We start from the raw sequence: 9,078 nt of genomic DNA on the forward strand, positions 1-9,078 counted from the left end.
AAATAGGGGTATCCATAGTCGATGTAGGTTGTTGATTCACTAGCAAACTTGGTGTTTTTTGTGCGATTGGAGTACCAGACGATTCACAGAAATCATGTGCTCTTTGTCTTGAATCAATATACTTTGCTTTTCAATCTTCGACATCTTGCTTGTATTTCCGCTACTTGTTTGGTGTTTGATATTCGATTGTATTGTTCCTGGACTTACAATTGGTATCAGAGCCTAAGTAGTCTCACGAAGGCTCGGTTGGATCAGATATCTTGAAGATTGAAGGCTGTTTTTTGCTGCTGACCGTGTTTAAGCTCGACAAGAAAGGTCTGTTTTTCGGATGTGTTTCGATTTTATCTTATAGATCTATTTTTGTCGACTGTTGGTTGGGTTATTGGGATTTCGAGTTGTCTATTTTTCTTGCTGAAAATCTGTGTATTTGCATCTGAATATCTATCCAAGTTGTAGCACAAACACTGATTTTAACGTGGTTTTCTGTTGGTTCGAAATCATGATTAAACAACTGTGAAACAAAAGGGTTGTTTTAATCTGAAAAATTGATCTATTTTGGTTTAAATTCTCGTGAAAACCAATTGATTTAGATATCAAAAAAAAAAACTTCAATTATTGATTTTTGTGATTAAATCTTTGGCTTGTTGAAATTGAAAGATTTTTAGTATACACATAGATTTTTGGCTGAAAGTTTTGTTAAAAATCTTGAAATTTTTGGGTTCTTGTGCTTCGTTTTCATCAATTAATCACCAGAATTTTTGAAAAAAAAAACTTTTGGGTTTGATCTATTTTTGTGCAAGTTGACTGTGTTTGCAGAAAGTTTGGAAAGTTGGGTTTGATCTATTCTTGTACGATTGGGGACATCTTGTGCGATTGAGAAAATATTATGCGCTCCACTGTTGCTTTTGAACTGCTGTCAGTGAACTTGTGCGACTGGACTTCTTGTGCGACACGAGAGGTTCACATTGAAAGGGGTTATAACATCTTGTGCGATTGGCAAAGGGTTCAACTGAAGAAGTCTTGTACAATTCAACTTGTGCGATCGGTCTTGTGCGATCAAAGAGATCATAGTAACTTGTGCGATTGACAAAGGTTCAGCTAGAAGGTGTCTTGTGCGATTCATCTTGTGCGACTGGGATTGGACCTATTCATGTGGACTGGACTGTTTGAGCTCGTGGACTGTTTCAACTGAACTGTTGAATCTTAAATTATATTTTGAATCATCTGAATTATTGTTTGAACTGTATTGTAATCATTAGTGATATTCAGTTAGTCTTTACATTTAATATTACGTGTTACTCATACATTCAACTGTTTTTTTCAGAAATGGCTCAAACTAATCAATTGGGATTGACTGAAACTGCTGCTATTAACCAGGATCTAGATAACATTATTGGAACTAATAATAGGGTTCCCAGGCTCATTTCTGGGGGATCCATTTCACAAGGGAAGTTCAGGTTCATTCAGTATATGAGGATCAAGGATCCAAAGGCGTGGAGGTCCATCTGCAATGGACCTACTACAATCACCTATGTTGTGAACGATGCTGATGGAACAACTGCTCCTAAGCCCAAGGCTATGTTTACTGACGAGGAACGTGAAAAACATGATGTTGATAACAAAGCTCTTGCTATGCTGCACTCTGCTCTTGCCCCAGAAGTTGACATTGGAGTTCATGATTGCAAAACTGGTAAGGAAATGTGGGATGCTCTGCTGGCCATCTATGAGGGAAATGAAGAGATGAAGGAAAGTCGAAGAGAAATGCTTACCCAGAAGTTCAACCTGTTCAATCACTTCCCAGGGGCAACATTGGAAAATCAAATCCAAAGATTTGTTGCCTTGGTTAGTGATATGAAAACTCATGATATCAGCCTTGAAAAAAATGTCATTAACAAGAAACTGCTCAATGCTCTTCCAAGAAATTGGGATACAAATGTGACTCTCATCAAAAGACCAGGGATTTAGCTAGAATGACTCTCTCTGAGCTGATTTCTTTGCTAAAGTCTTATGAAATGGATGACAAACAAAGGCTCTACAACCACGCTGTAAGTTACAACAACGCAGGTGTGTTGACTAACAGTGCCTTGATGTCTCAGCAAGGAAAGATCACACTCACAGGACCTTCTACTGTGCCACTTCCTGTTAATCTTGGAACTTTTGTTAACCAATCCGGCTACTTTCCCGCTGCTACTCAACACGTTAACCAAACTCTGTCTGTTGCACAGCCCACTAATCCATCTGCTCTCACACCCACACAATTTCTTTCGAATATTACCACTGCTTTTGCGGCTACAAACTCCTCAATTGCTACATCAAAGGATTTTGATCAAGCTATGGCTTTCATGATAGGGGTCATGAACTGTCATCATGCTTTTATTGCTGGAAGGGTAAAGAACAACATCGATTCTGCTGAACTGTTGGAAGTCCATCCCGATGATGTTGAAGAGATGGATATCACTTGGCAAATGGCCATGGCAGTGTTTCGTGCCAGAAATTTCATGAAGAAAACCGGTAAAGGAACTTGGGACAAAATTGATGGTGAGATTGGTTGGAATAAGGCTAAGCTTCGGTGTTACAACTGCCATGAGCCTGGGCACTATGTTAGAGAGTGCAAATAGCCAAAGAGGGAAAGAGCTGATCCAAATGTTACTGTCACTGTTAGTTCAGCAGCTCGACAAGCTCAAAATGTTGTTTCAACTTCAAACATCACTGTTACTCGTCCCACTCAAGGTTCACCCTCAAACACTACTGCCAGAACTCAAGTTGCTGAACCAATTGGAACTTCTGGAAATGCATTGGTGATTCAGGAAGGAGGGGGATTTGACTGGAGTCAACAGATGAATGATCTGCAGATTACTACAGACACCTTGTACCAACAAAATCAAGCTCTCATGGCAGTAGTGAAAGAAGATGCTGATTTGGCTGTTGAAGATGATGAGGAAATGATTTATCATGCCCTCATGGCTCAAATGAATGACTGCACTCCTTCTGAGGCTGAGGTATTTGTAGATGATGTTTGTTGTACTGTAAAATGTAGAGAGAAAGTAAAAGGTTTTAAAGAACAGGCCCAATCGCTTACTATGCAACTTCAATGTACCAGATCTAGTAGCTACAAAGTTAAAAAGAAACTGGACGGGTATAAGGAAATGGTAGAGGCTCAAAAACGTGAAATTCGAAAGTTGCATAGTGATCTAAGCGAAGCAAAATGTCGATATCTCCACTTCAAGGAGCTATCTGAAAAAATAACTGTTGAATTAAACGACTTAAAATCGACTTTCGAAAATACATAATTTAATTTCAAAAAATTTGATGTTTCAAACGAAAAGGTCGAGAAAATGATAAATCAACAGTTAAAGTATAGCAAAAAGGAAATGAGGAATAAGGGGTTGGGTTTTGCGGCTATACCCCCACCATACAACCATAACTATTCCTCAATTCCTATGACTGAAGAGGAGATAGACAATTTGCCTAAGATGGAATACGGAAACCAGAAGATAGAAAGTCTGAGCCTGTCAAGCCTCGAAAAATAAAAATTACCAGGCCTGATAATACTGAAATCATTTTAGAGAAACAGGCCTACATTCAAACGTTTGTTAAGTCAGAAAATGTTTTAATTCACACTGAAACTTTAAATTGTGATAAAAACGCAAGTGTTGATAAACATTTTCAAGTGTTGAAAGGACAGGAATCATGTGAGTCAAAGCAACTTTTTGAAAATGAATGTGTCACAAAAGAGCCTGAAACAAAAGAATCCAGCGTTAATGTAGATAACATCGAGTTTGCCATGTTAAGAGGTTTGACTGAGTTTGTGAAAGAGTTTAATAAGAGCAAACAAGCTAAATCTGCTTCGTCATTTGACACACCTTGCGATACTTCTGAAACATCCACTTCTGAGAAATTAGAAATGGGCGAATCACTTAGTGTCAACAGTGCTTCACCTGAGGAAGCAGAGGCATCTCAAACTGAATTAATAGTTTCATCTGATTCAAATAGTGACTCCCATGAAAGGATTGACTGTGATAATTCAGAGTCAGTTGCTTCAGTGGAATCAACAAATGAATCATCTGAAACTGTTGATTCAAATTCGATTAAAGAAGAATCAGAAACAACAACAGGAGCATCTGTTGAGTTGAATGGTAACGCAACCACAGAAGCCCCTGCTGAATGTTCAAAAGAAAAGAATTCTGATTTTTCAGAACCAAGTGTGTAACAAGATGCTGAGAACAATTCTGCAACATCAAGTGAAAATGTTTATGAGAAAATTAATGATACTAACCCTGTTGCTTCAAATGCAGACCAAGTAATTATTGAAGATTGGGTAGATGGAGATGATGAGGACGACGTTGTTTTGAAAAATAAAATTCAGAAAAAAAATTCTTTAATTTCTGAAAAATCAAACAATATTTCAATTTCTTCTGATGCTTTGAATTGTGTGGGCTCTGTTTTAAAGAGCGATGAATGTTCTGACATTTATTTTGGTTCTATTTGTGTGGATTTGAATTCAGTTGATTTGCCTAATAAAGTTGATAAATCTAAAAATCTTTTGGTAAAACAGACTAAAGGAGGTAACGAAGCTAAATATGTTCCTCCAAAATCAAGACCAAATAAGCAAACTAAACATCATTCCATTTCTAAAGACAAATCTAAACATGTCTAGTTTGCATCTCAAGAACCACACAAGCCCTCAGGTTCTGCAAAGTCTGATGGATGTCCAGCAAAACCACAACTGAGACGACAAATATGTTACACAATTGGAATTGCTGGACATATTGCAAGAAATTGTCAGCATCGTCCTGATAAACTAAAAAGGGGAGAGCATCAGAAGGCTCCAAAAAGGAATGTCAAGCATCCAAAACAGGAAAAGACTTCAAAATCTACACCTGTTAGGAAGCTGAACTCCAAAATGAAACCTTCTGATGGAGATTGGAACAAAGCTAAACAAATGAGAATGAACTCAAACAATTGTATTCAAAACTCTAACTCTGCTTCACCTAAAGCATCCAAGAAATTGGAAAGTTCTAGGCGAGTTTGGAAACCCAAGAATAATGTTCCAAACAACTCTCCAATATCATGGTGCATCAATAATACACCTATCTACTCTAAAGAAAAGTTGATTTGGATGCATGTAACTTTTGTTAATGCACAGGGTGTACCCACCACAACTATGGCTTGGGTACCGAACTCTAACTAAACCCGAGTAATGTGCAGGAACGGCTCTGGAGGGCTGTCATTCGACTTTGGGTCATTGACAGTGGCTGTTCTAGGCATATGACTGGCGATCTATCCCAACTTTCTGATCTTGAAGAATTTAATAAAGGATATGTCGCTTTTGAGGGTGGCGAGAAAGGAAAGATCACACAAAGAGACACAGTCAAGAATGGTGATCTCTGTTTCAAAGATGTCAACTACGTCCCTGAGTTGAAGCACAGTCTGCTTATTGTTGCTCAGATATGCGACAACGGTTACTCAACTCATTTCACTGATAAACACTGTCTTATTCTGAAACCAGGAATGGTCATTCCTAACGAATGGATTTTGTTGAAATCTGAACGAAAAGGCAACGCTTATGTCATTGACATGAATAAACCTCCCACTGAAGGTGTTGCCTGTTTGTTTATCAAAATCTCTGGGCACAATGCTATGCTGTGGCATCGTCGTTTAGGACATTCTAATGTGAAAAATCTAAATCGTCTTGCAAAAATAGGGTTGGTAAGGGATCTACCTGTAAAAGACTTCATAACTTTTGAAAAATGTGATTCTTGTGCAAAGGGTAAACAACATCGAAAACCATACTTTCCCAAAACTGTAAACACTATTAACAGTGTGATGCAGCTTCTTCACATGGATCTCTTTGGTCCAGTGAATGTGCTCAGCCTGTCTGGAAAGTCTTGCTATCTCGTTATTACTGATGATTACTCACGTTTTACTTGGGTTTTCTTCTTAGTTAACAAAAGTGAGACTGCAGAATTAATCTTTATGGAGAATCAAACTGGCAAGAAAGTGAAAGGGATTCGAAGCGACAATGGAACCGAATTCAAGAATGCTGAGTTAAATTTCTTCTGTGCTGAGAAGGGAATCGCTTGATAGTACAGTGCTGCTAGAACTCCTCAGCAAAATGGAGTTGCTGAAAGAAGGAATAGAACTCTGATTGAAGCAGCTCACACTATGCTTTGTGATTCAAAACTTCCAGTTTTCTTCTGGGAAGAGGCCATTAATACTGTGTGCTATGTTCAAAACAAGGTTGCTATTAACAAAGCACGCATGAAGACGCCTCATGAAGTACCGTTTGGCGAAAAACCATACATGGGGCATTTTAGAGCTTTCGGGTGTCCATGCATGCTTTTACACCTGGAATCCATACCAAAGTTTGACGCTAGGGGAGATGAATGCTACTTCTTTGGATATGCTGGGAAGGCTGCTCATGAAAACAAAACGGCATACAGAGTGTACAACAAGAAGACTAGACAAATCATTGAGTCTTATGATGTGCGGTGGCTTAAAGAAAATCAGACAGATGCTGGAAACGGGCCATTTACTCTTTATAATTATGCCTATTTATTCAAATCCTTTGATATTCTTGATGATCCTCCTGTTACTCAGGCAGGTACTTCTGGTACAACTAATGTCACCGCTCGACCCTCAATTGTTCCTCATAATGCTGAAGAAGAGGGGGATGTTGAATTTAAGGGGGATTCTACAGCTGTGGGGGATCACATATCTGCAGTCTCATCTTCAACATCTGCAGCTGAGGTTCAAGTGGCTCCAGATTATTCTGACATTCTTAATGATGAAGGGGAGGGGTTGGACTCTTCTGATGAGGAGGACATACCCATTGATCAAAATGACATGTATGGTGGTCCCATTCCTGAAGAGTTTGTCGCAAATGGTGCAGAAGAAGAGCAAGTCACTGACCAAACTGAGTTAGTAGCTGATCACTTAACGAATGTTTCTCCAACTGGAACTGCACCAGAAATTGCTATTCCTGTTAGTGTCCAACGTGATCATCCTATCGAAAATGTGATTGGACCAGTAGACGAAGGAGTGTTGACTAGAAGTCAGTCAGGAATTATCAACAACTGTTTGTTTTCATGTTTCATCTCTCAAATCGAGCCAAAGACAACTGATGCGACTCTTTTGGAACCTAGCTGGGTAGATGCGATGCAGGATGAGCTGAATCAGTTTGAGAAACTGAAAGTATGGAAGTTAGTTTCTCTACCTGCTGGAAAAAAGTCACTCGGAACTAGATGGGTCTATCGCAGTAAGAGAGATGATAGCGGAGTGATTGTCAGAAACAAAGCAAGACTGGTTATCCAAGGGTTTAGACAGATAGAAGGCCTTGACTACGATGAAGTGTATGCTCCCGTGGCTCTACTGGAGACGATCAGAATCTTTCTAGCATATGCCTCCTACATGGGATTCAAGGTCTATCAAATGGATTTCAAGGCGGCGTTTCTCTACGGCAAAGTAAAGGAAGAGATCTATGTTTCACAGCCACCGGGTTTTGTGAACAAACAGTGTCCCCCGTCACGTGTATAAGCTTGATAAGGCGTTATACGGGTTACACCGGGCCCCTCGCGCTTGGTATGCTACTTTGACAGAGCATTTGCTCGCCCATGGACACACTCGGGGTGTGATTGATCAGACACTATTCATTTGAAAAGTGGGAAAGGATCAAATCTTAGTGCAAATCTATGTGGACGACATCATCTTCGGATCCCCTAATGATGCACTGTGCAAGGAATTTGAAGAAGTGATGAAGAAGCAATTCGAAATGAGAGCATTGGGAGAAATGAATTTCTTTCTGGGTCTGCAGATTCGACAGGATTCCAAAGGAATTCTCATCCATCAGGGAAAATATGTTGATGATATTCATGCTAAATTCAAATTTCAAGATGTAAAACCTGCAAACACTCCTATTGCAGAAAGACCAGTGATGACTGAAGATACAGAAGGGGAAGCTATCGATGCTACATTTTACCGGTCGATGATGGGCTCGTTGATGTACTTAACAGCCAGTAGACCGGATATCATGTACGCTGTGTGTCAGTGTGCTCGATATCAAACTAATCCTAAACTTTCTCATTTAAAAGCTGTTCAGAGAATCTTTCAATACCTTAAGGTCAGGCCTCGGCTTGGTCTTTTGTATTGAACAGAATCTCCATTTGATTTGTGTGCTTTTTCTGACAGCAATTTTGGAGGTACTGGTCAAGACATGAAGTCTACGTCAGCAGGATGCCAGTTTCTGGGGGATCGCCTCATCTCCTGGCAATGCAAGAAGCAGCAAACTGTCTCTCTGTCTACTGCAGAAGCGTAATACGTGGCCGCTTCAGCCTGCTGCTCACAGGTTATCTGGATTCAACACCAGCTGGTAGACTACAAATAGTGAAAAATCCGGTGTATTTTTCAAAAACCAAGCACATTGCCATAAAAATTCACTTTATTCGTGATTCGTTCAACCAGGGTTTAATTAAAATGGAACAAGTTCATACTTACGACAATGTCGCACATATTTTTACAAAACAGGTTGATAAAGCACGTTTTCTTGCTCTTCTCGAACTTCTCAAAATGGTCGAATTCGAGGATTGACCGCGGTCACATAAAAATATTTTTCTTCGTTCCTGTAAATTTGTTTCTTAAAATAGTTTTTTTCTTTCATTTTAAGAAAAAAATTTAGGGGGATATAGTCTCAGAAAAATACAATAACATTAAAAAATCAGAAAAATACAAAAACATTAAAAAATCAGGAAAAATACAAAAATAGGTCTTTGTTTTGCCATGCCTTGGCTACAAACCGGGAAATTAAATAACTTCACTATGTGGATTAAGGCTGACTCATGTAAGACCAATATTGAAATGGTCTGACTCCAGAGTGATGTGCTGGTAGGCTTTATTGTTGGTGCATGCGTCTGTCGACTTCGTCTTGTATCGAGACTTTTATAGAACTAGTTAGATCAGGGCACGAAAATCAAGAAAGTATGAATTAGTGGTGATTCCGCTTGAAATGACATTAGGTCAATTTCAAGCGAAATCAGAATGTTTCTAATTCCGCTCGAACTAAAATGTTGATTCCGCTTGAAT

At 39.2% G+C, this 9,078-nt stretch overlaps 1 protein-coding gene across 1 annotated transcript; it reads left to right on the forward strand.

The window, feature by feature from the left end:
* Positions 1-1,326: 1,326 nt before the first annotated feature.
* On the forward strand, positions 1,327-1,965 carry LOC110924880. Its single transcript, XM_022168859.1, has one exon. The coding sequence runs from the start codon at positions 1,327-1,329 to the stop codon at positions 1,963-1,965; it is 639 nt and encodes a 212-aa protein (XP_022024551.1).
* Positions 1,966-9,078: the final 7,113 nt, after the last annotated feature.

This window comes from Helianthus annuus, chromosome 17 (assembly GCF_002127325.2).
Source record: "Helianthus annuus cultivar XRQ/B chromosome 17, HanXRQr2.0-SUNRISE, whole genome shotgun sequence".
In the NCBI taxonomy this organism is placed as follows: Eukaryota; Viridiplantae; Streptophyta; class Magnoliopsida; order Asterales; family Asteraceae; genus Helianthus; species Helianthus annuus.

Coding starts and splice junctions, on each gene's coding strand:
- LOC110924880 (XM_022168859.1), top strand. CDS start 1,327: ATGGCTCAAACTAATCAATTGGGATTGACTGAAACTGCTGCTATTAAC.